The sequence below is a fragment of the Pelecanus crispus genome, chromosome 11 (genome assembly GCF_030463565.1).
Source record: "Pelecanus crispus isolate bPelCri1 chromosome 11, bPelCri1.pri, whole genome shotgun sequence".
Taxonomy (NCBI): Eukaryota; Metazoa; Chordata; class Aves; order Pelecaniformes; family Pelecanidae; genus Pelecanus; species Pelecanus crispus.
Window position 1 is genome coordinate 14,380,229 of NC_134653.1, and position 26,499 is coordinate 14,406,727.

Genomic DNA, 26,499 nt, shown 5'->3' on the forward strand with positions numbered 1-26,499 from the left:
TTATCACCTTGGCACCTGTGTCTGTGAAGGACAGTGGTCTTATATTGTGGTATTAGAATGATTCTTCCTTTTCCAAAACCTCAGTAGGAATGAGGAGCAGGATTCAAACCTGAGAAAGAATCAAACTTGAGCACTTGTAACATGTAAAACTTTTTGAATTGTCAGAAGGAAGTTAACCCCTTACACTGCTCTTCTGGCTGTTACTTCATTTGAAACAAATGGCAAATAAACTGACCCTCACCAATAGAGAAATTTGGAGTGTTCTTTTCCCTGTTTCTTCCTCACACGTATTGAAACCTCTCTCTCTTGGTGGATCGGCAGATGCAGGTAAGTAAAATTACCATTTAAGTGCACGGAGTAACCCTGATTTACTATTTATTTGTGCTGAACTTTTCCTACTGGGAGCTCCATTATTTTAAATTTTGGCTCATACTGTGTGGTACAGCAGTATCAAAAGGAAAAGAGAAATGTTCCTTGGCACCATGGCAGTAAAATACAGTGGACTGTATGCATACAGCATGCTTGCTGGAGGCTTATCTTCCTAAGAATACATTTAATATGCACTAATGATTCATTTTAGGTATGTACTAGGTATAAAATAAAAAGCCACGGAGAAGTTCAATTATAAATATTTTATTTAAGAATATTGATTACACATGAGATGTCATTTTTTATGAATCTGTGTACAGTTACAGTTACACCATGAAGTGTAGTTAAGTATTTGTTTAAACATTTATTTGGCACTGTCCACAGTATGCTGTAAACAATATTAACTTCATATGCTTCAGCTGCAGTGCTTTCTATGTATTCTCTAACATGATTTCATCAACATGTTGTACACAATTATACAGTTACTGAGTGTCAGTAAAAATTATAAAAACACCTAGAGTATTCATAATAAAATTGAAGATGTGGTAAGACTTCAAATTACTGGACCTTTGCTTCTGTAAAAGTACAAGACTTGCTAGAGACATTTACTAAAACTACTGCACTGATATGTTGAACAAACTAATTCCCAAAATGCTGTCAGATGCAGTTCTCTGACTTTCCTCTTGCTGACAATACACTTAGGAGGACAGCAATGACAATGAGGTTTTGTTGAACACCAATTCACCAGTCCTTCCCCCAGATTTCTACAACCTCTGTTCAAAAACTTGCTCAGGTTCTGACCAGCTGGTACCAGAATTCTGGTTTCTGCAGAGAGGTTTACAGAAATCCCATTATTTTTCAGCTAGCAGAAGTGAGTGTACTTGAGTTTCCCAATACCAGCACTCAAAGATAAAATGGGAAAACCGTGATATAACACTTCTCAGAGCAGGTAAGAAACCTTTCACAATTTGGTAGCTGTATTAAACCTGTAAATCTTTTAACTGCTCTGTCTCTTATTATGTACTTAAAAATTGTGGTCAGATCCTAACAGGGTAACTGTAAAGTCCACTGTGGTCCCTGGCTTTTGGTGTGCAACAGGAAGTTAAACTTAGTAAGCAAAATCCAGATGCTTGCTAGCCAAGAAATAAAAGGCACCAGACCTAGTTCAAGTCAGCCTTAAGCAAACAGCAAAGTACACAGCAAAGAGATATCCAAAATAATTCTCTGAAGAGAAACAAATTAACAAGCTGTTGACACTTTTTGATCCTGTAGCTTTCTAGAAGATCTCTGAAGTATCAATGACTTAGAATTAACTATTAGAACAAAAATAGAATTACTTTGCATTACAAATGTGCAGTTAGGACTAGGCCTTCACTGTAGTGGCTCTGACATCAGGTAATGGCTCAGGTCAAGCAATTCTGCTGTAGTTTTACAAAATACCTCAAGTATTCATGTAGAACTTGTAACAGGTAAATTAATGGCTATTGTGTGTTACGGGCAAATGGTAAAATAACCTCAAATCATTCTAGATTGCTGACAGAGGTGGAAATAACACACTTCACATGATTCTCTAAGCTTTGTCAAATTACATACTTCAGGGTATAGTTTTCCCTGTACAAGTCTGATTGTAAGAGAAGTCAAAAGTTTTAAAATCCAGGACAAGGAAAACAAGTACAAGTACTTCAGTTCCACTTACAGCGCTGCTCACATGGCTGAGTGCATTAGTGCCTCTGAAGCAGTATGTGTAGGCTGGGCATAGAGTAGCTGATGGCATCCTGATCCAGTTGGTGTGGCAGGCGTCTGTATTCAGGGGAATAAAGCTGGAAATTATTCTGTAAAATACTGTACTTGGCAGTGGTGGAAAGCAGAGCTTTCCTTGAAACACCTGTTTTATTCCAGCTACCATTAGAGAATGGCACTTTCTGTATGACAGGCATGCAGCTTTAAGTGTTATGCCATACTTATTGCTGCTTCTGGATGCAAGAGTAAATCTGCTGGGCTTACCGGTGAAAACAGACTGTATCAGGTCATATTTAGACAATCAAATAGCCAGGGCCATGAATGTAGAGAGGACTCTGTAATTAATATGACCCAAGCCAGAAGATGGAGGGCCACAGCTTCTACAAATGCACGGTGTGGAACAGCTGCATGTACCTGCTGGTGACCGGTACCAATGCTCTGCCTGGGTCAAGTTTGCATGGAGCAGCTTGCCTTGGACAGGTTTACAGACAGAACACAAACCTTAGTTTATGACTTTACACTTGTAAGTAGAGAAGACATGAATTAATGCAAACTAATTTCATAATCGGCTGCTCAGTGCGAGGGAACAGCTTTTTACTTGAAGTTTGCTAAGATGTCACTGAAAATGTTCAGAAAGAGGTGCGCATGGTGATCCTTGAAGATCAGCGTTGGACGAAAACGAATCGATCTGTCACCACAGCCTCCCAGCACAACACCTAAAACAAGAACAGAATAGGTCCTCTAGTCATTTCCGTCTTTGTCAAATATCCAGAAAATGCAGGTCTCTGAATGAGGTTCACCTCACTGCGGAAGGCCAACAGAAGCTCCCCAAATCACTGCTAACCACACAATGACACAGCATGTGGTCAGTGGTGCAAAGGGGCCTCAACCTTCACAGCAACCCAGAAGAACACTGTGTGTGCCTGTAGCTGTTCTGTAAAACACTTGGAATGTTGGGATTGATCCCAACATCAATGGAAAGACTCCATCCAGCACAGAGCTCAAACAGCATCTGAGACTTCAAAGCTGCAATACTCTACTGGTTAGGTACCCCAATGCCAGAACAAGACACAGTAGGTTTCCTTGTAATTTCATTTTTAAACTACTTAGTTTTTAATTGCAAAAGTTAAAATTTATCTCAGTGCTAGCAAACTTCTTCCTGCACTACTTTAAATGCATGGTATTTTTTTTACCCCAAAATCAAGTAGTTCTTAGAAATGTTTGCAGGCAACGAAAATCTGTACGATTGATCTGAGCTTACCTTGCCTCTAAGCACAGCCTTGGTTTACCATGAAACAAACTGCTTGCCTTCTCTCCCTGCTGGCTTAGTTTCCAAGAACAAAACCCAACGTCTTTTACACTCTAAAATTTTGGTTTCACAATAGTTTAGATACATCATGCCTGCTTCTTTCAAGAGATAAGAGTAGCAGCAAAGCCAGGGGCCCCACACAGTTCAATTCAAAGAGAATGTTAGGCTTCAGATCACAAGGTTCCCCTCCCGATACCTGGGCTTGTCTACAGCTGGGTAAGAGTTCTGTAGTAAAAGAGGAATGTAGTTGTAGCTCTGTGTCCATTTTAGGCAACTCATTATATTTCATTATTAGGTATTTCATAAAACTCACAGTTTTTCTCCCCGTGTTTTCCTGAGTGACAGTTACATTAACTTTCTCCTAATTTTCCTGATCTGTTTCTAGAAGTATAAGCCATGCCTAGGTGCACCTAAGGTCACTGCAGAGGAATATGAAAGTGATGTCACAAAAACTCATGCCCTACATAGATCTCTTCCAGTAACGTTAGATCTATAGAGAAAGGTAAATGTACACACCATGCAAGGGACTGGTCTGATGTCTCTGAAAATACAGGTATTTCCAGAAAAGTCTAAATACAGCTTTGTTCATAATTTCACTTCTGTGTCCTCTGATATTGTAGTACACACACACCATACGAAAAAGGAAAATTTAAAGCATTACATATGCTACTGTTTGTCATTTGAAGCTAATCCACACACAAACTTTCTTACCTTTGTTTCTGGCTATTGTAATTAACTTGTTTCTAGTTGCATCGTTTGGAGTGTCAAACGAACAGAATGTTCCTCTTCCTCTCACTCTGCTGATAAGATGGGGGTAACGGGCCTGCAAGAGAGGTGAGGAAGTATGGGTGGCAGCTGCTGCAACAGAGGGCAGCTGGTGGCAAGCTCTGCTGTGCCAGGCATTCTGCCACGCGGAAACCCTGCTGCCTCCCTCCCTCCCTCCTCCGTCCTGGTGGAGTGGAGCTATTGCACAGCCTGGATTTCTCACATAACCTTGTGTCCTGTTCACGCCTTTCTGACAATGGTCTGAATAGCCATATCCTGCACTACCAGTGCACCAAGTGCATCTGCAAGCCTGCCCTTAAATGCCTGGCTGATTTTCCTTCTCATGTGGGGCTCCATAGCTGAAGCTGCGAATGAATTTCTCTTACTCAAGGGAAGGAAAGCTACAATTTTCTTGTTTCAACAGCCTTTCAGAATTGTAACAAAATGTGAAGGCACTTTCCTTTAAAAAGAACTTCTGGGACAATGAAATGCTAGCTGCTTGCGATAAGAGACTTCTAGCAAAATAATTTAACTAGCTGCAGTTCATACCTTCAGATATTTTGGGGGTCACCCTTTAGTTTGGATTAAGCTATATAAAAATCAGCATTCTTAAGTCAGTAAAAGAAAGTTTACTTGAATTCGAAATGGGACACAGTTATTCAGGCTTGCCTTGACCTAAACCAGCAAGTTATGATCATGGTCTAGTCCCCAGCTGGCGTTCCTCAGTCCAAGTTTGTAAACTGGATTAGGTCAGATCCTACCTGATCAGCAAATTTCTCCTCTTTATCTATAGACCTTCCAGATGTTTACCTGTAGATCCAGCAGCCCAGTCAGCAGTGCTTTCCCAGCATGGGTTGCATTGTTTAGAAGGTCTTCTCTTTTAATAACCTTAATAACTTCAGCAAGCATAAGGTTCTTGGATGGATCTCCAAGCCAGGTATTAAAAATCCGATAGGGCTTGGGAAAGGGTGGAGAGAGAGTTGTAGAACATGTTAACAGGCAAATCACTATAATAAAGAAAAGCAAGCCATCAAACTGGTAATGCAAACATCTGGTATATAAAAAAGCATGCACTAATCTCACCAACCCTGTTGTAAGAGCAAAATATAGCTGCCCTACTGAGCAGAAACAAAGGGCAACTACTTTATGCTACTAATTTAGTGCATTCTTGTCTCGCTGCTCTGACATCTCATTGAACCATGGCTATAGATCCCACAGAAATCAGCATCATCTATACAAGTTTCACAATCAAGTTTTATGTTCTCCCCCTTCATTTTCTTTTTCTTTTTCTCCCTCATTTATTACATCTAAAGTGTCATTAATGCAAAGAAGAGATCTTGCTGACAGAATCCATAATGCTGACAATACAAGCTCTGAAGACATCAAGTTGCCCTACGGAAAAAGGTGTCAGTGTACTGAAGGTCAGTTCATTAGGCTAAACCCAGTCCTCCACTCCCTCCCACCACCTTTATGACCTTTGTGACTGACAGCAACTGGAATAAAAGTGAAGAAGTGATAACCTTGTGTAAGCATAAAGCAAGTGTCTATGAAATAGCAGCTCCACCTAGCTGAACCTGCGTTATCGAAGGGAAGCTTGTGTTTTCCATGGACATTGCAGTTATTCACGAATGGGCCGCCAACTATCACAGATTTCCAAGTTTCAGTGAACATCTTACAGCATTTGGCCTGAACTCCTCTTTGTGGAAAAATCCTCCTGTCATCATCTTCTTACTGAATGTTACCACATCAGCTGGGTCATCCAGGCCCCAATGTTCATGTGCCCAGAATTTTCCTGTGCAGCCACCTCCTGTCTGCACCTCATCCACCAAGAACGCACAGCCATGCTGCGGAGATAGATATAAAGAGCAGGGAATGTGAGTCTGCATTTCCAAAACAAAAACACCTCCCTTAGTGAACAGATAAATACAAGCCAACTACATGCAACATCCCCCCCATACCAATGACACTCACTGTGCATTAGATTTCACAATTAAAAATTCAGCTATTTTTTCAGAAAGGCACTGGAAACATATTTTCTACCTAAATTTCACAAACAAAGTACATTTTTTTACATAGTCTTAAACATTTCTAGAGGCTACCTGAAAACATCCGGGAGGAGTCTGGGTGGCATTTTCAAAGCCTCTGAGGAAGTAGAACATAATTTCTAGGAGTTTTTTTTGTTTTAAATAAGAAGTGTCTGCTTCCAATCCGAGTCGGGCATTTGTGGCACAAATGCAATACCAGCAGCATGATCTGGTCAGGCTAGGGGCTGGAAGAGCTGTCTTTTCAGATGGCAACATTTTTTTTTTTTTTTTTTTTTTTTTTTTTACGCAAAGGACTATTTTGTTGAAACTTTGGGACAGGGAGATCAAGCTATATCATGATATTGTAATTAAAAACAATTGGTAAGGGCTTTTGGTGGCATCTCATTTTAGACAAGGCAAACCTTTTCATTTCACCGTATTTATTATATCACCCTTGCATGAGCAGCTGTTAACAATGGGAAAAGCTGCTTTTTCTCATGGCAGAACAGAGTTTTCCAAATGTCACCTGTGCTCTTCTCTGTAAGCACACAAATGTTTTGAGGGTGAAAAAAGCATGGAGTGGGTCTTATTGAGGGTCATCACTTCCAAACAGGTAACTTCACTTTCCAAGTATCAAGACATATGTCCTTTTCGTTGTCTTACTGGCACATCAGCACTTACGGTTGGACTCAATTTGTGTTTCAGCTTTTTTTTGCAATTAAAAACAAGGATGTCAACAACAAATTACCCTTTTCCAAACTTGCCTCTTCTGAAATTGTGTGAACCCCCTCAATAAATGGGCATTATCATTTAAAGAACACTACTGTGAAATCCATAGTTAATGAATCAGAGTAATTTCTCTCTCACTTAGACATTAGAAGAAAATTTATTGGACTGAGGAAACCACTAGGTGTGCATCAAATGGAAGAGAAAATACCGTGCTGACAAGGGGTTGCTTGTATCTGAATACATGTACATAACTACCCCAACTGCTACTCAGGAGGCCTGTGAAGCTCTTAAAGTGACTGGGGCAGGGGGGAAGGCCTGTGGAGACACCAACAAGTATTTGCATGCTTAGCTACCACTGAGTGAAAGGTGAAATACTTGATTACCTTTCTGGCAATATCACGTAGCTTTCTGAAGAAGTCATCGGAAGCATGATTGTCCCCACCCTCTGACTGTATTGGTTCTACAATGATTCCAGCCACAATCTTCTTCTTTTTCCTGTACTTTACAATCAGGTCTTCCACCTATAAATCAAACATTTATGGTACACTCTCCTTTTGGGACATTTGCACACTTCCTCCCAGAAAGATTAAATCTCAGCAACAGAACTTCAACTTTGCCTAGAAATTCCTGGCTATAAAGGTGTCAGGAAGGGTAAGGAATTAACAAGTAGTTCCTCCAGGATTTAACACTGTCTTCTTGTTCCTGAATAATGCTTAAGTTTAAATGATATCCTAAACACATTGTAACTAGTTGCACATTTATCAACAATGGTGTGAAAGCTCTAGCAAATTTCAGCTGAAAGTATGGTGGAAACCACTGTAGCTTGCTATGCCATTGCTGTCATTCCACCTAAGCAATATAGAAGAAACCAGATTTTGTGTCAGAAAACAGAACTCAGCTAATGTATTAAAGAAGGTAATCTGGTAAATTTGCTTTTTCTAGTCACCCACTTCAGATACTTTAAAATTAATCAGATGAAATAGTGCAGAAATCCTGTTGCTGATAAGGGGCTTACAGAGAAGTTTTAATTAACCTTGTAGTGCTAGTTGCTGCGATTAGTAGTGTCATTTGTGCTTGAAATACCACTTAAGGCTTTCAGGGCCCACAACCTCCGTAGGCTGTATAAAGCAATGCTTTCCAAAGGGTGCCAGTAAGCCAATTTGCAGACTTTCCAAGAAAGCGGCTTTTTATTTTGTTTTTTAAAATAACGGCTTCAAGTCTGTGGATTGATTTTTTGCATCACAATTCCCCCCCTCAAGCTATTGTGGGGCAAACACAGGGAAGCAATTTGCTGTGCTTTCCATTTTCTCTGAAGTTGGGCAGGTTTGAATAAGTCATCTCTTCAATCCAGCTCTGCACAGCCATCCAGAGCGCTGCTGTGCTCCCTTCAGCACACCACAGCCCCCTCCTCTGTAGTCAGTTATGATGCTCCAGATTGTGCGCTATTTTGGTTCCAGTCACAGGGCACACTATGCCTTGCTCCCCACCACCGGCTCTCAAGAGTGAGCCCTTGCAAGTGACAGACCCTGGATCCCAGTGAGCCCAACAGGGAATCCCATGGTTCTGGTACCTGGAGATGGTTTGCCTCCCTTAGACTCTGTTCTGCCCACCTTTGCTTTCCCCCAGGCTAGGGAAGGCACAGAGCCCCTGCCCACTCCCTGCAGCCATAGCTAGGATCAGAGGTTTATGCCAGAAGGCTACCACAGAAAAGCTGAAAAAACTGAAATACTGTTAGAGGTTTGCAGAGGAGTATACACACTGTGCTCTGTCTTTGTTCATGTCCCTTGCAAGATTTGGCAGACAAATTCACTGTGATATGATGAACTTCTGCATGTGAAATTTCACTTTGGTATGATCCATGTAGACCTCTAATTCACAGTAAGCTTGCTGTTCTTCTGAAAGGCAGGGACAAACTTCTGACCGTAAACAACAGTGAATGCTGTTTTAATCACACGCCATTCCAATCCCCGAAAACATTCCTTTAGTGCAAAGCAGCCAATCCTACTAACACTATTCATTATTTCAAAACAAAAACAACAGGAAACTGCCAGTGAATTTTTTACCTCCTCTAAACAACGGGCTTCTTCCTGTTGATTCTCTTTCACAAAGTCTTCCAGAGGATACTTTAGCCTTGGAAATGGAGCAATAGGCCAGTCCAGTGATGGAATGTCCAATTTGTGAATTGCTTTAGAGTGAGTTGTAGCTAAGCAACCTAAACCCAGAAAAGCAAAAATTAAAACAATACCTGTCTAGGAACAACACAGGAAAAAAACTACCAAGAGGTGAAAAGTTGCCTGACATCCGGACTGTAGGATTCTCTTAATTGCTCTATATTTTTACTTTATTTCCTGAAATACCGGGTAATTGGATTTAGTCAAGCTTAGGTGGATTACTCTAGCTTTTAAGCATCAGTTTCCACATGCACTGTTGCAGAAGAACAGGAGAACCTCTGTCAGTCTGCTCAGATGAGATGGGTTTCACCTGTCCAAAGACAACTGCTCACAAAGCTCAGAATTACAGCACTCTTGGGTAACATGTTTAGATCAGAAATTGAGCCAATATAAAATGGTAAAAATGAGTGACATCTCACTTGTATATTGTGGTGATTTTATCCCCGGAGTTAGATTTTTACTAGTATAGACAGGAAACCTTGGATTCAGAATGAAAGTAAGAGACCTTCTGAAAATAAATTTAAAAAAATATAAAATGAATTCCCACTGTCACTCAAATATTCTGTTTCAGTACTGGTGGGGCTTCCAAGACAAACCTCCAATAAACCTACAGCTTCTCCACTGGCACTTGTTCAAGGAAAAAAATACTCTTCAGAAACTAGAGTGAGATGAGAGCTTATTGCAGCGGCTGAGAGGAGGGAAAGGAAAGGGAGGTGTTGCCGGCAGTGCTTTGCTTACCCAGGGTCCTTCCGTGGAAGCCGCCCATGAAGGAGAGCATGGCGTAGTCAGGGCAGCCGGGGGGCTGCAAGCAGAGCAGACAGGCAGGCAGTCAGCATGCGGCGCTGCGGGCAGGTGGCCCCGCCGCCCGCGCGGCTGCGGGCGCCTGACGCAACCCAGACGCAAACCCACGGCCAGAGCACCGCGGGATGGCTGGATCCAAGCTGCTGCCTCTCACAGCATGCTGATCCGTTTCCTCTTCAACCATCAGGCACCACAAATTGTTATATTTACCCATTTAAAGAAATACCTTTGTTGTCCCCTAAAAACTGCCTGACCTCCTAAAATACATCATCAATACTAATGAATACTTGGCAATTTATACTGTATCATAATATCCCTTCACACATGGGCTCACACAAAGGCTGAACATTGAGTACCATCAGCCCCTTTTTGTACGGACTACGAGTACATGTGTATGGGATGGCCGTGCCCAGGTGTGGCATCGGCGGCTGTGGGGGCTCTGCAAGGAGAGGCTGGGGCTGCATCCATGCAGGATGCCCCGCACATTCCCGATAACTCGCTGTACCAGGAATGAGAAGGAACTATGACAAAAGACATGCAAACTGTATACTATCTGGAGTTTAAGAAAAGGATATACTTGGGCTAACCCCCTGCCCTCTCTGAAAATACAAATTCTCTTTCTTTATGCCCCTCTCTTATCCTGCAAGTGAGAAGATTGTCACCACTTACACACTCTGGTTACACCTTTCATCTTGTAACCCACACTCAGTTACAGGTTCAAGGCTCCAATATTTGTAACTGGATTCTGGAGGATCCCCTGGCCAAAAGGGAGATGGAGTTGCCCTCTCAAATCCATTCCCTCCCCCAACTGTAAAGAGAACTCAGACAATTAGCTCAAAGAGGAATCCTAATGTTTAGATAGCTAAACTTGAACAAAAAGTGATCATTAGTTTTACAAGTCTTTGGTCATCTTATAGAATTCCTGCTCCTTCAGGTCATGATGTGCCATTCTCTTATTTGTATTGGCACAGCCATCTGCCTGACCATGCTGTAAGCAACATCACAGAACTTAAAAAAACAATTCTAAAGACAAACAAAGCAAAACAAAAAAAACCCCTATAAGAACCCTCCTCATTTTCAAAGCCAAATGAGCTCCCTAATCCCCTGTGAATGAATTGAATGCTCATCACTACAGAAGTGCTAAAGATCAGGCTGGAACCAGCAGGTTATTAATTTCTAACATGTTTATCTCAAAGAAGAGATTAAATACTCTGGTTTTTGCTATTGTTGCATGTTAAGATTTGTGACTGGTAAAAGCAAGACCACCTTGGTTGAAGGTGAATAGGACTTCAGAGGTTTATCAGCTGCATCTCAATTTCCTCATCCTGCCTGTTGTTAACATTTAGTCAGTCAAATTTTAGCCAACCCCTTGATCAGTTTTAAGCCATAAAATCACAACTTCTGAAAAAAAATTAGAAGGTCTGTTATTATTTGTAAACTTTTCCATGTATTAATGATCTCCATGGGCCCATCCATCACATGGGCCCCTCTCTAGCAAATGATATGTCATGAAAAAAAGGGAGATCTTCCACAAGATTCACAACTGGGAAGGATACAAAAGAATGCAAGCAGCAGGTCTCAATATTTGTTGGGAGCAGGTTGTATTTCACTATTTCCTAAATTTACAAAACTGAGATTCCACTTCAGAGGTAGTAAAGCCAATTTTTCCTCCCAATCTTCCCTTATAAACCCAAGACAATGGTACATCTGTAGGTGTGGCAAAGAACAAATGTTACCTGGTTAATCATGCAAGATTCCAGCTCCTCTTTTGTGACATTATTATGGCCCCTCTCCTTGTTCTGAAAAAAAAAAAAAAAACAAACCCAAACCAACAGATAGTTTTCCTGTAGTTGTAACCAATGCATTTATGGCTGACTCACAAATTAGTAATGCTGGTATTCCAAATTAAAGCCAATGAAGACACTGACTGTGGCTTTTACATACTGACTGCAATCTGCATTTCCTTTATTTCCTTTTCTTTATAATTTCTAAAGTTCTGTCAATATAAAGTGAAAGCTTAGATGAAGTTTTTAATAAAAGATTTTATACTAGGTTGAATATAAACAACATCATGAACAAGACAACCTCCAAGCCTTACTTTGTTTTACAGTAACAGTTCTGAAATGAATAAATACTCACTCCTACATCTAAACCTACAAAAACCATCTTAATATTTTACTCACTCTGTACCACATAAATATTGCTTTAAAAGCGTTTTCATTAGAGCAGGATCCGCAAGACATGGTGATCACCTGTGGCAGGCCTTTAGGAGCCACCTGTCAATGAAAACAGAAAATTACTCCAAAGTATTAAGCACAAGTATAGCGCAAAGTGATGATAATACTGATCAGTCCTTAACATCACGAGCTTCAGTATAATGGGAGACCAACCGTGCCTACGATGAGGAAAGCCAGTTTCAACTGCAGCTGAGAGGGCTTGACTCAGTTTCAGTCCCAAGGATCTTCAAATTTAAATCAAGACAAACAGAAGCCACTTATTCCACTATCTCTTATGAAAGCACAGCGAACAGAAGTTCGTGAAAATGTGTTTTCTCATCAGTTCTTGAAGCCAGAATGAAATAGGCAGTATCTGCACAGAGCAGACACGCCACCCTCTCACATTCAGCTGTCAAGTCAGGGAAAAGGGTTTGATCTCATTACTTGCAGTGGGAAAGCAGGTGGACAAACAGCTAATCTGTAATGTTCCCTATTAAAATCCATAACATCCCTTGATATGCCCGTGTCCTTATGAACAGAACATGGTAGCTCATCACTGTTATCTCACACTTACTGATAACAAAGATTCCTTCAGTCTTTCTGCAAAGTTCTCTGGAGGTAAAATCCCTAGGGCAGGTCTGTTGATAAAAGTGCTCTACAAAGACAAAGGAAGAGAAACTGTTAGCTTTTATTATCACATGAAAAATATAATGTTGCTATCAAGGCAGTTACATTTTATTCTAGTTACAAATACCAGCCAGAAATTTATAGTCGTGGCACCAGGAGTTTTAAAACCAAGGAATATTAATGTCTTAGAAAAAGTTTTTCTGTCTAATCCTTAATATGTTCTTACAGGACACCTTAGAAAAGGTGCATGCTAACTGATACTGACATTTCTTCTTCAATATTGCCATTTTAGTTGCTCCATCTCAATTTCCTTATACACAGGAAATACACTTTAAAATCTTAATTATTTGTCTTCAGTTTGAGTAGCTAAATCTAAATTCAATTAGGATAGCAGCACTTTCTTCCTTACTGAGCTTCAAGACAGACCATTTCAGAATGCTGTGGTTATAAACATTCTCCAGATACAACGGACTGGGGGTGGGGGAGGTGGGTGTGTGGGACACGGGACACGACACGACAAGACAAAGATAAACTTAATGGATAGGGGCTACATCTGCGAAAGACAACACACATTCAAGGATCAGCAACACAACACTACAATAAAACAGATTCCTGAAAAAAAACCTGTGCACACAGGTGTGCTGTCTCCCTTCTAGACTCCTGGCATGTACAGTAATGGGCAGCGCAGTGAGAAGATCGGTGAGAAGTGACCCTGCATGTTATTACCTCGCTACTCAGCAACATGTGTTTAATCAAGCTCAAGAACATTGACCATGATATATCCAGACATGTTGGTGAAATTCCTTTTCAACCATGTACTGTTTTCATGAAGCTTGCCGATTTGCAGGTAAATACTTCCTGTTCTAGGGCCTTCAGTTTGCACAGTCACCCTTCTCAGTGCCGCAGCCTGAATTACAAGTACATTCTTTATTGTGCATTACAACAGCAGATTTCTAGCTTCCCAATTTTCTCCTTTCCATTTCCTGATTGAGGTCTGACATGGACCAGGAGCCACTACGCTGAAATCATCTTCATGGATGCAATGTGATCTCTCCTAACAGTGGAATTCCATAGCCTGCCAGGAGACTACCTGGTTGAACTCATGTCTGCTTCCCAGAATTCTTTTCTCTAACCATTCCCTTTCCCCATCTGTCAGCAGAACTGAATCTGTGTTGCTGCAAGAGCCTCGGTAATCACAGAATTGATCACAGGAACACAGCTTTCCCATACCTATGTGGAGGTTACTGAGAAGATGGAGCCAGGCTCCAGGCTCTTCAATGGGAAGATAAGAAGCAATGGGCATAAATCAAAACACGAGAGGAACTGATTTGGGTATGAGGAAAAGCTTCTTCACCAAGAGCAAAGAGGGAAGCAGTAGAACAGGTTGCCCAAAGAGGTTGTGCAGTCTCCCTCCTTGGAGGTTTTCAAGACCCCAGATGAAGCCCTGAGCAACCCGGTCTGATCTCAGAGTCTGATCTCTTTGAGCAGCAGGTTGGGCAAGAGAGCACCTGAGGTCCCTTGCAACTTAAATTGTCCCAGTGGTCCTATAACTGGCCACATCAGGATTCACACCTTTGAGAAAGGTAATTTTGGTGTCAGTGAATAGCAGCTGGTGGGAAAGCTGAGCCTGCTACCCACACAGGTTTTTCTCAAAAGCAGCTCTGGAAACCCCCCCTCAGTCTCCACAGTCCACTACTGGAGATGAATTTGTCATGTTTATGCCAATTACTTTAAGTGTTATGGATTAGAATTGATTCATCATTGCTCTTAGTCTTTGTAGGTAATCTTACTTGATTCACAATGTGCCACTTTTTATTTTAAATTAAATTTGCTCAGAAAAGGACAAGCTCAATAAATTTGCCAACTGCAAAGCAGCATTATTTGCCCTTTTTGTTTGTTTGTTTGTTGTTTTTCTTGTTGTTGTAACAAGTCATCGTTGAAATTAAAGGCTGAGCTTCGATGACTTAAGTCTTCATGGTTCTCCAGAGGGCCCAGACTGCCTCCCCCAAAACATTCGTATTTTCAGTGCAACTCAAGCTTGCACATTTATCAGCATCTTTCAACCTTTTTCCACAAGTACTCATTTATTCAGATGTATGGACCACAGCAAGAGGTATGAGTGGTCACACTGTACCTGTAAGAACATTTCATCGGAATTCTTAGGGAAAACCAAATATCACACAAGCTACAAGAGAATATGAGCTAGGACTTTAACTTGTACAAGTGTGTTACTTCCAAAACAATGTTTGTTTCAACAGACTCAAGCCTAAAAAAAACCATTAAGCAAGGATGTTACTGACAGATTAACACAAAAGTTTTGTTTAGTACGTATGAGAAATCTTACTTGACTTTTTATCTCAGTTTAGAAGTAAACTTTCATATAAAGTTAGAGATACAAGACCATAAATCTCTCGTGAATTTGATTATGGGCTGTCACAGCCAATTGACAACATTTGCCATTAAGCAGAAAAGTGTATTGTTCTTTTGTTGTTAACGAGATACTCAGTACTGAGAAAAACAGAACGTCAACATCAAGCTGCTATGGTCTCAAATGAACGGATGCATATTCTGTTCTTTATAGCTGGCCATAAAGAGGGTACGTGGAGCATTACAAACAAACCAAACAAAAAATCCCTACAAGAAAACACCGACCCCATCATTAACATTAAACAAGGGCCCTATCTCAGTGTGTATTACTCAAAAGGAGTACTTGCACGATAAAGCTGGCACTTTATCTGCAGTCAGACCCCAGCACACACTCCTATCTGCAGCCAGGTTTGCACAGGCTCTGGCTCTTCACCGCTCTCTGGCCTTGGCGCTGCAAAACTGACATCCTGCCCACACTGCGCCCAGGCTAAAGGCTGCCAGAAATCCTAAGCGCATAGTCAGGCACAGACTAATAGGTTTAGTGCCACCCTCTCCACTGAATTAGTGCAGGTGTCAGAAATCGGGACAGGGTACCAATAACATCTTTGATGTTCATATGTGGGAGAGAAGGGTCCTGGTTGCACCATTCACTTTGGACTTTGCAGGCAGTTCCTTTTACTGCAGGCTTCTAGACTTCTAAAACTTCCCTTTTCCAGCTGACAAATTAGCAGCTGCCACCAGACAATAGGTTTTTCGGTTCTGTTTTCTTCTTGGTTTTGGGTTTTTTGGCTTTTTTTGGTTTGTTTTTTTAAATCTGACTTTGTCTACTGCTGCATTATAATGAAGATATTACCTCCTCAGAAACAATTTTTAAGAGTTAATGTAAGTATTTAGAAATACTAGTGCTTCTGTGATATCTGGATCTGCCTTTGATAACTCCCAGCATTTCTAGCTCTGGTATTTTTTTTTTTTTTAAAAAAAACTTGACATATTTAATTCTGGGGAAGGCAGAATTTCTCACCCTGAAGGAATGAGAACTCCATAAAGCAAATCAGCTCAGGGAACTCAAATGTCTGCACTTCTTTAACATGCTGGCTCGGGATTTACACTCTGCTGGAGAGAGCCAGCAGGCTCTTTAGGAAGGGAAATACAGGTATGAGAGGGAACTGGCCCACACTTGAGCTATGCCCTTGCAGGCAGCGTGGACGCCCGTTACTGGTTTCAGAACCAGGGGCTCAATCACTAAAGTCAGTACAACCAACAAGGATCTATTGATGTGCAGTCAAAAGCAAGTGAGCTCAGTTTATCCATGTACTATATATATAAGCTATTGCGCCACAAAAAATTAAAATTTAAAAAACTGCATAAAATCATTAGGGAATCCAAAACTTCTGTCCAAGAAGTGAAAAAAATGAAGCTTGAAATAGAATGCAATTTCATTTCAACAAGTTCCATAATTTAATCCAGGTTATTTCCAATCACTATCAGCATACTGTTAGGGAAAATGGGAAGATACTTTATTTAAGAAGCAGTTACTCTGTTTGAAATAATCCTGTTGCTCTAGTCTAACAATTTTAATTTTTCAAGGACACATCAGTGGTTTAGTCAACTTCATACGTAGGAGACGGGAGCCAGCCACTACCCCCAACCCCCCAAAAAAAACCCCAAACCCACCAACCACCCAAAGCATTCCAGATTTAGGGCACCATTTTCATATTCAAAATACTATATTCTCTCTCGCAGACTTGTGCTTACTTTCAGGTGCAAAAATCTTCACTCAAGAACATTGCTAAAATGATTAACTGGAAACACTATGCTCGAACTATGATCTAAAACTGGCTGCGAACGTATCAAGTGCTTGCACTACCCAAATGTTTGCTGCTTGTAAAGCTTCACAGAGGTTCTGGTGTCGTCTTAAACACTACCAATCGCTTTTCATCTAGTGAGAAATAAAGAAAGCAGATCCTACCATACTCTTCAATTGAGTCATTAAGCATTCATTATCAATTTAATAAAAAATAAGGCAGACCGCCACAAGGAGGGAGAAGACTCTTTCAAGCACTTAATGTTTTAATTCACTTACCAAGTTCTGTGGCTGTTGTAGAAGCTTTATCAGAGAGGGATGGCTGTAACCTAGTTAAAAAGAACAAAGAAAGAAAACAGCTATTTCTATTTGGTTTCAATAATTAATATAAAGCATAACCTAGAGAATAACCTTAACTTAATGCTTAACTGTTTCTATGTAACTTGTGTATGTTTTAACTACTAATAACAGAACTCCTTTCAAAGTAGGACAAACCTCTCTTCTTTTACAAAATACATTATCTGGAACTTTGGTACAGATTTTGTGTCAGGCAATAGCAAAACATATTTTAGTACTGAAAGTTAAAAATTGGACACAAAAATAAATTAACAAGGCCTGATTGAAACATCATAGTTTCTACCAAGTACTGCGGGACCGATATTATGAAATGCTTGCTCGCTCTCCTTTCTAGGTTTCCCATATATATTTGGTTTCTCTACAGCACAACACGTGAAGCTCTCCCTCAATTAAGAGCAGAAATCTCTTTCTGCCAACGCAGCCCACAAACCATTGTTTCTGTTAGTCACAATTTAGCTGTGGTATAGAAGCGCCTCCAGTTTCTCCTGCTTGAAGCAGGCTGCTTACTGCTCTCGCTCATCGGAACTCCGATCTGCTTGACTTCCGTGGCTCTCACTCAGCCCCGACGACCTGATGAGCATTTCAGAAATGGCTTCTGACACTCTGAGCCACAGAGGGAAGCTCCCCATGCAGCTGCGTCCATTTGCAGTAGCTGGTGCCACACTTCTAATCTCATAGCAATTTTTACCCTCCTAGAGTATCAGATTGACTATTTCTAGCACAATAACAGAGCTTTTTTTTCCACCTCCACTGTGCTTTTTAACGGGTTGATTGGATTTTTTTCTCATTGTAAAATCAACTTAGAAACATATAGTCCCCCCTTTATGCTTTTCCATGCAGATCCCCAGTCTTTGGCAGCTGACCATAAGAAACAGACAAGCAAAAATCCACGTATTTACTGATTTCCCGAAGAAAGCTCATTTAGCAATTGTAATTTCAGCGCATTACAATGTACTGTGCTGGTTTTAGCTGGGGTAGAGTTAATTTTCTTCACAGTAGCTAGTATGGGGCTATGTTTTGGATTTGTGCTGTAAACAGTGTTGATAATATGGAGATGTTTTTGATACAGCAGCACTTACACAGAGTCGAGGCCTTTCCTGCCTCCCACCCCACCCCACCCCACCAGCGAGCAGCTGGGGGTGCACAAGAAGCTGGGAGGGGACACGGCTGGGACAGCTGACCCCAACTGACCCAAGGGATATCCCAGACCATGTGATGTCATGCTCAGCATATAAAGCTGGGGGAAGAAGGAAGAAGGGGGTACGTTCAGAGTGATGGCGTTTGGCTTCCCAAGTACTGTTTATGCTCCATCAGGAGCCCTGCTTTCCTGGAGATGGCTGAACACCTGCCTGCCGATGGGAATTAGTGAATGGATTCCTTGTTTTGCTTTGCTTGTGTGCGCAGCTTTTGCTTTACCTATTAAACTGTCTTTATCTCAAGCCACGAGTTTTCTCACTTTTACTCTTCTGATTCTCTCCCTCTTCCCACTGCGGGGGGGAGTAAGCAAGCAGCTGTGTGGGGCTTAGTTGCCAGCTGGGGTTAAATCATGACATGTACTAACAAAATATCAGCAAGGGCTTTTTGTCCCTGATAGCAGATACAGCTGAATGGTGCGGGGTAACCTGACTAGCCCAACAGGGCTGTTCTCAGAAATGGTTTTTCATTGCTGATGCGTGCAATGAGCACACGTTACGGCAGACCCAGAACGGATAAGCCCTGGGACTCCAGCAGAATTTTGCCAATAGCTTGACAGTGCTCCTTGACATCTGTCGCAGCTGGATGGCATTCATCACCGCTATCCTCTACAATGCTATCTAAACACTCTCTCTGTGCAAGACACTGACAAACTTGTCTGGAGACCTGCATGCACTGGCCTCCACATTATCTAGGGTTTTGCTCATATATACACACACTCACATTTATTTGTAGGCATGAAGATGCATATTCTGCCCCTGCATACTGCAGATGTTCATGCATGATCATTAACTATAATTAACAACTCATGGACTAACAAGCACCCAAATCTCTAACCCACCTCAACCCATTAGTTATTCCAAGACATCTGTCTGGAAATCTTTCCTTCTCAGTCACAGATTTACATACCTCAGCTGTGCATCACCATAAAAAAACCACGCTTGATAAATTGCTGTCTCATACTAAAGAAGGAGATTCTGAACTTTTTACTTTCCCTCATGGCCAGTTTTTTTTTTTTCTTCCCGTTTTCCTTACTTTGACAAACTTTTAGTTGGAAAAAGATGCAACAATTTGTACCTTTTACGCAGAAGCATCAAGATACTAAGGATGCTTCAGGTTTAACACAACAAAGTTGCTTAATTTATACCCACTGACATTCTATGGGATAACTTGCTTGCTTACAGGTAAACCAATGCATCTGATGTAAAAAAAAAAAACAAAAACCCCAAACCCCAAAAAAACCACCTTCACCACAGGAGCCCAGAAAATTTCATTTTAAGCCTGATTTCTAATGTATGATATGCCAAAGCCAGAGATTAACATCATCTTTTATATTCCCTTGTAGAAACAGTTGGAAACCTCATCTTCCCTACTGCTCAAGAAGTCAGACCGCTCTAATTTTATTAGAAAAGCTTATCATGCCTCTGAACTCTTCATTCTAGTTGAATGGCAATAGCCCTGATTATCCTGAGCAACAGAGCATTAGGCTACTGCATTAATAAATCTATTATAAATTCCATTTTGAATATTTAGTTCAAAACAAGGAAATATCCAGATTGCTTTAACTGCATGTCATGCTGCAAAGAATCTGTTAAAATTATTATGAAGATAATACAAGTTGTTATTTGGGACACAGACAACTAAATCTGCATTGCATCTGCTGTCATGGGAAGAATTGTTGTTAGGCTAAAGGGAATGCCACAGTTGAAAGCTGTGACACTGAGAGCACCTTTGAGAGTGTATATATAGTTTTAGAAACATCCAAACTAAACGTTACAGAAGTTTTTTATGGATAGCTACCATTGCTTAGGAAGCTTAACCATTAACTCTGGCATTGCTTATAAAAGCATGTAATTCTGTTGCTGGTCTTAAGATGCATAAAGAATGCATCTTTGCATCTTTGCATCTTCTCTTATGTAATACAAATTCAAGGCTTCTATTACCCATAACTTATCCTTTCCCACCCACACAAGATGTCTCTCCCATTCTCTTCTCTGTAGGCTGAGTGGCCCAGTCTTCCTCCCAACAGTCCCTATTCCACTGGTGCATCCTCAAACAGGCCCCAGCAAAATAAGAGAGAATCCTTAAAGCCTGACTCTTTCTGAAAGAGTAGGTCTGTGTATAGAAAGACGCTGAACTGGTACATGGGTTCATAGTCATAAAACTACCAGCAGGAAGAACTAAATGGTTAAATAACTATGGCAGACAAAGTCACAAAGCTCTAGGCTGAGACAGCAAACAGACAGTAACTTGTTTCATTGCCATGACCAATGCAAGGGTTTGTGGCTTTACAAATCCACTCTCAAATACATTCCTATAGGAAGTGACAGAGCTGGCTCTTGAGAGAAGAGCACCTGCTTCATGACTCTTGCTGTGTGTCTCGATCAATGTGAAAGGAAGGTACATGTCCTCCAGGCTCATGAATGTGCCTGCCTGCAAAAGGAAAAAAAACTGGAGGCTCCTAAAATAATGAGATGGAGAAAACTGAACGAATCCATTTGAACTGAGCAGCAGGCTGCTGCCAATAATACCAAACTACATCTCCCCAAACAAAACCAGACCTTCCCAGCACTGCAAAACAGATTGTTCCATTTGCTATTCCAGGTTGTTTGCTGGTAAACACATCGATAGAATCCCCTCTTGCATTTGGCTTCGTGGAGTTTCTAACTCTATTAGTCAGATTGAATACAGGTTTAAAAAAGTATGTTGTGCTACAACTTCCCAAAAACCATGTGGTAAAAAACTGTTTTAATTTTTGTTTTTCAGCAAGAAGCAGCTCAGAACATCTTTACTTAGAGGTTTTTTTATACTTTAATTCTTATCTCTCTGCACAGGCACTTATTACATCTCAACCACTGCTGATAAATATATTCTAGCGTAGAAATCATTATTAAATCTTGGGGAGGCCTGACAGATTCATAAAAGGTTTTATTGGATTTACTTGCAGAGAGACAAGCACAGATGACTAGCAAGCACCTTGTGATCTTGTTTTGGTGTCCCAGTCCAGACCCTAACTCTGGCACTGAGAGGGACATTATTAGCAACCTCTGCAGCTTCAGATAGTCAGTCTTGTCATTCAGTACAACTTAAAGAAAATAAATTAATGCTGCATGTTCAGTTAGATTTAGGTCAGCCTGTAAGTATTAAATTTCCATTTACTTCTTGTTGCTACACATAATAAAGCCACTATGTGAGAAGCTGTATGAAGCACTGTACTATAGTTCCTTTGTGACTGAGGAACATGTCCTCTAGGACAAAAAACCCCCAGCTTATCCTCAAGAAGGCATTGCCACACATGAAGGAGGAACTAGATGGCTTAGCTGAGGATCAGTTATAGGTGCTAGAGTCTTTTATCTACGCCACCAGTTTCAATCAACCAGAGAAAGTAAACTGCAGAAGCCCCTGCTATTATATCCCATGACTGGTGTATATACCTCAAGAGAGTTAATAGATCTCAGTTCAGTTACGGTCACATATGACATTATGAGCACATCTAATAGTGCTACAGATATGAACAATCAGGTTTTTAGACAATTTCAACCAAATCAGTCATTATTAAGGTGGTTCCAATAAACTAACTGATCTCTTAGACCAACTGGAATTGATCGCAGGTTCAATTTAAATGTTTAAGGGTTACATTAACTATCTTGCAGGCAATATATTAATATGCTTTTGACATGCACTCTCACTGAATTCAGCATTATAAGCTAAGACCCACGTTCTCATTTCCATGGCTTGGGAAGAGCTGTCTGGGAATGAATGTACGCAGACAGTACAAATTCAGCTCCTCTCTGATTCACAGCCGAAGCAAATATTAGCAGGAATTGCAATTTTGCTGCCGGTGCTGCACTTATGCTGTAAGCAGAGGTTGCAAGTCTCTCAACATCTAGCATAAAGCAGCATAACACATCTTTTCTCCAACAATTAATTCACTTACAAGTTACATTATATTATCAGCGGCGGCTGACAAGAACACCGCATATTGCACTCCTGAGAATTTCCCTTTCTACCTGTCAGCATCCAGAATGTATTTCAAGTAGCTTTCCCACTCCAGATTGCATTGTATTTCTTGAATATTTGCTTTGATAAAAGTTTAGCTATCACTGGGAAGGAATGAATTGAGCTGAAAGAGAACTGTCAAAATCCTATTTGAAATCACAGGATTTAAGAAAAATAAGTTCACATAACTAGCTAAATAGCCTGAAAAAAATATTTCAAAGACATGAACTTTGTTTACTTAATTTTCTACTCCTTTCAAACCCTGAAACTCACCGCTGTCCCATGCCTTAATATGTGATAGGATGTTAGAGTGAATGTATCAAGCAGCTTCACCTGTTCGTTTGAATAAATAGATCATGAAATCTCGTTCTTTTTTCCAACCAAGACTGTTAGGAAGAGTTGGCTACAGTTCACATTTGTGGCTGGCATCCATTCCGTCAACCTCCTTTTACACATGTTTTTCATCATTAGAAAGCTACAATGAGCTAACAGAAATAAATCATTTCATGTTTGCCATCATAGCCAAAATAATGGTGGAGGGGTTCCCAGAAAGGTGATACAAATATGTCCAAACCCCAACAGGAGATGCTGTCACAGAACCTACAAAGAATAGCAAACCTTTGGCACAAGGCTGGCAGTCAAGAGGAGCTAGAGAAAATATGAGAAAGGCCAAATGAAACAGAAGTGGCTGTCCAAGAGTCAGTATCTTACTCTGATTCTGGTTATAACACAGATGTTAACAGCCACCTGCAGTATATGTTAACTGTCGTTTAGACAACAGGAGACAAATGGGGAAAAAAACCCACAAGGTTAACCATCAACTCCTTTAACTTAGGATTATGCTAAAAAGGTCAGAAAAAGCTATACGGCATTTTGGATGCATAAACACTGAAGTTGTTCAGCTGTTAATAAATAGCTGAATATATTTTTTTAAGAATTTCTGCCCATTAAGAAAATATTTCCCCCCTAATACTGAAATATTTTATACACAAAAACTATATTAAAAGAGGTATGCTTGCACCATCGAGCACTAGAAGGTCAGAAAGTCTCAGTGCACTGTCTGTATAACCTTAATTTCACTCTTTTGGAGTACGCACTGGCTTTCTTTCGAGTACATGATCATGCATTAGTTTCTCCAAATCAGCATTTCTTGTGTGAAGAATGGGAGGTCTTGAACAGTAAATGCACTTCCTTTCCTAGAAACCTAAAATCCAATCCCATTTAAGTTAGACAAGTATTGGTATACAAGCATTGTGCTCCCTTGTCTCACCCCTATTTCCACATTAGCAGTGACAAAAGTAATCTCAGTGCAGCCTCCAGAAGATGAAAAATATCTAGAACTGGTGTTGATGAAAATAAGCTACAAACATTGAAGAGTTCTGGAATGACTACACATTTATTGAGGTGCTACACGAGAGCAAAAATATTAACTGTCTGCAAAGAAGACTGGGATAACTGAAAACCCGTTGCATTCACAAGGTCTTAGATGCCAAAAATTTAGTAATGACCTGAACATCACTAAATTCTGTTTCCCAATAAAAGAGGCCTGTAGGGATGATTCTGAGTCATCACTGATTCTATACATAGGACATCATCTACCTTTTTACCCCAGCACTTCTGCTCTTTTTGCTTCTGCAGAAATGTATTTTTAAGCAAATGAGAGGAACCATGGACAAGGAACAAACAAACTGAACACCTACTAAAAGCTATATTCCTTGCAGTTGGGGCCTACATCTCTGCCTTGCTTCCTTTATTTCTTGAATGCTTCACACACACACAAAAAAAATCAACTGACTTTCCCAAGCACTTGACAAGTCCATTGTTTGGTCCCTCAGCCCAACTGACCTGCCACCTTTGCATTCACTCAGCACCACAGTTCAGTGTTTGGTCTGGCTTCATCCTACTGGAGTCCACATGGCCGACTCTTTTTTTTTAGTTCTTTTGAGACAGAAATGTTAACTAAAGTACATAATTTAATGTTTAAATGTTTATGTTATGTTTGTTAATGTTTAAAACAGTAACATATTGTTGCAGAATCACAAAGTACAGAAATCCAAGCAAAGACAACCTAAATTGTGGAACTTGCATATTCAAATTAAGATTAATACTAGAGCTTCTTCCAGGTACCACTATGTACTTCAAGTGAGCTGTAAGTATTGAATTTGTAGTTTCTTCAGCTATTTAAAAACACTACTACATAAAATACACAGCAGTGAGGTGTACCCTGATTGCAACAAGGCATACGTTACGTCAGCTTTGTTTTTTTTATCAACCAACTTCTCTGGTAGCGGCTGAGATAAGAAAACAATAGCTTGAGGACAAAGCAAAAACTTTTGGTACAACTATCTCCTACCTATTGGGATGGATGAAATCTGAGAGTAGAGATCCAGCATGCGATTGCCATCTACATCTACTAGGTAGTTCCCTCGGCTCTCTTCATAATTGCAAAAAAAGTGTACAGCTTCTGCATTCTTAAAGGAAAAAACAAACAATTAATGTTTTAAAAAGTAGCAGTGTGTAGGAAGGTGCAACTAATGGTTATACAGCAAAATCCGATAAAAATATCTAATGATAAGATACAAAGACACATTGCCCAGAGAGGTTGTAGATGCCCCATCCCTGGAAACCTGATCTAGTTAAAGATATCCCTGCTCATTGCAGGGGGGTTGGGCTAGATGACTTCTGAAGGTCCCTTCTAACCCAAACCATTCTATGATTATATTCATTGCATGGGAATTAACTGTAGAGCTATTTTTAAAAAGAGGGACTGTTAAAAGGGCAAGTATGCACTTTTTCTGCAGAAATGAAGCACAGACTGAGGAATTGCTCATCTTGGGAAGGCAATATGCACTTAGGTTGACATACTTTCAAGCTCAAATATAACTATGTTTTCACTGGCCACTTCATAACAACTCAAAAGGTACACAGCGTTTAAAACAAAATCACCGATCCTAGCAAAATAATTCTTCAGTATTCAACACACAGTAAAAAGGATTTTATTCTAAGGCACATATATACCATACATAACATACTCAGCATGCAAACCCAGAGTCAGTGTTTTTTGGTATGGAATTAAACATTGAAAACAGGATTTTAAAACAAGTTCTGAAATCACAGTATTAAGACTCCCCAAACTCAGAAAACTTGACAAATTACCTGAATTCCATTCAGCTGCTTCATTAATTCCTGTAGAAAAACAAACGTTGAAGAGTCTCAGGAATGTAATTACCAAATACTGAAGAAGAATGTATGTTTCTTTTTTATGATCACATAAATCATATGCAAAGCTTGCAGTCCTATATGCTTACCAGGCAACTCTACTTGCTGTGTGAACTTTCATAGTGCATCTTGTAAATACGACAGTCAAAACTATTAACTGTGGCATGCAGAGCTACATGGGCTGCATATACAGTTTAACTGTAAATCTCCAGAAAGGGAAACCTACCTCTTCTGTATTGATCAACTGAACTGAGAAAACAAGAGAGTCAGAAAATAAGAAAAGCCAGAGACACACAGAAGGCATACTGGCACATTGGTTCTAGAAAGACAGACCACACCATCACACATATAAATACTGACTCTGCCAGAGTAAAACAATGTCCAGCAAATTGAAACTCTTGTTTCATTTCAAAACTAAAGCATTATTTCACATCATAAAAAGCCAAATAAGTTTCTGTTTGAGCAGGAGCACAAGTAACCAAGTCTGATGAGATGTTTCATCAAACCGATGTTCTTTTGCTTTCCATTACTTCATATGGGAAGCTGGCAGTTGAGATTCAGATCTCTCTCTCAGAGAGAGGCATTTCATTCATGAGCTTTGCATTCTCGGCATCTTGATAAAAGTGGGCCTAGACTGTTGGGCAATGATGTTTATGCATATCAGATTTAAGGTTTGGAATGAAATTTGTTTTCTAGCAAGTTAAACATTAAACACACCTAAAGAAAAAAAAATACAAGCCATTATACTTTGGGAACTTACTCTAGATCGCGGTCCAGGAACTTCTGTCTTCATTAGAGGTCCATCATA

General features: G+C 40.3%; 1 protein-coding gene across 4 annotated transcripts; it reads right to left on the reverse strand.

Moving 5' to 3' along the window:
• Positions 1-2,703: 2,703 nt before the first annotated feature.
• ABAT (4-aminobutyrate aminotransferase) lies at positions 2,704-26,499 on the reverse strand. 4 transcript variants are annotated; one of them, XM_075718457.1, is made up of 14 exons: positions 26,452-26,499; positions 25,629-25,658; positions 24,826-24,943; positions 17,202-17,251; positions 12,699-12,779; positions 12,092-12,184; positions 11,645-11,707; positions 9,846-9,909; positions 9,000-9,148; positions 7,320-7,418; positions 5,860-6,027; positions 4,994-5,140; positions 4,130-4,241; positions 2,704-2,825 (listed from the first exon to the last, which is right to left on the reverse strand). In XM_075718457.1, exons 1-14 carry the CDS (start codon positions 26,482-26,484, stop codon positions 2,704-2,706), a joined length of 1,329 nt encoding a protein of 442 aa, XP_075574572.1. In that variant the 5' UTR covers positions 26,485-26,499. The 4 variants fall into 4 exon arrangements, with proteins under 4 accessions (XP_075574572.1, XP_075574571.1, XP_075574574.1 ...); XM_075718456.1 differs by having other exon boundaries at positions 7,320-7,457; XM_075718459.1 differs by lacking the exon at positions 12,092-12,184 and having other exon boundaries at positions 7,320-7,457.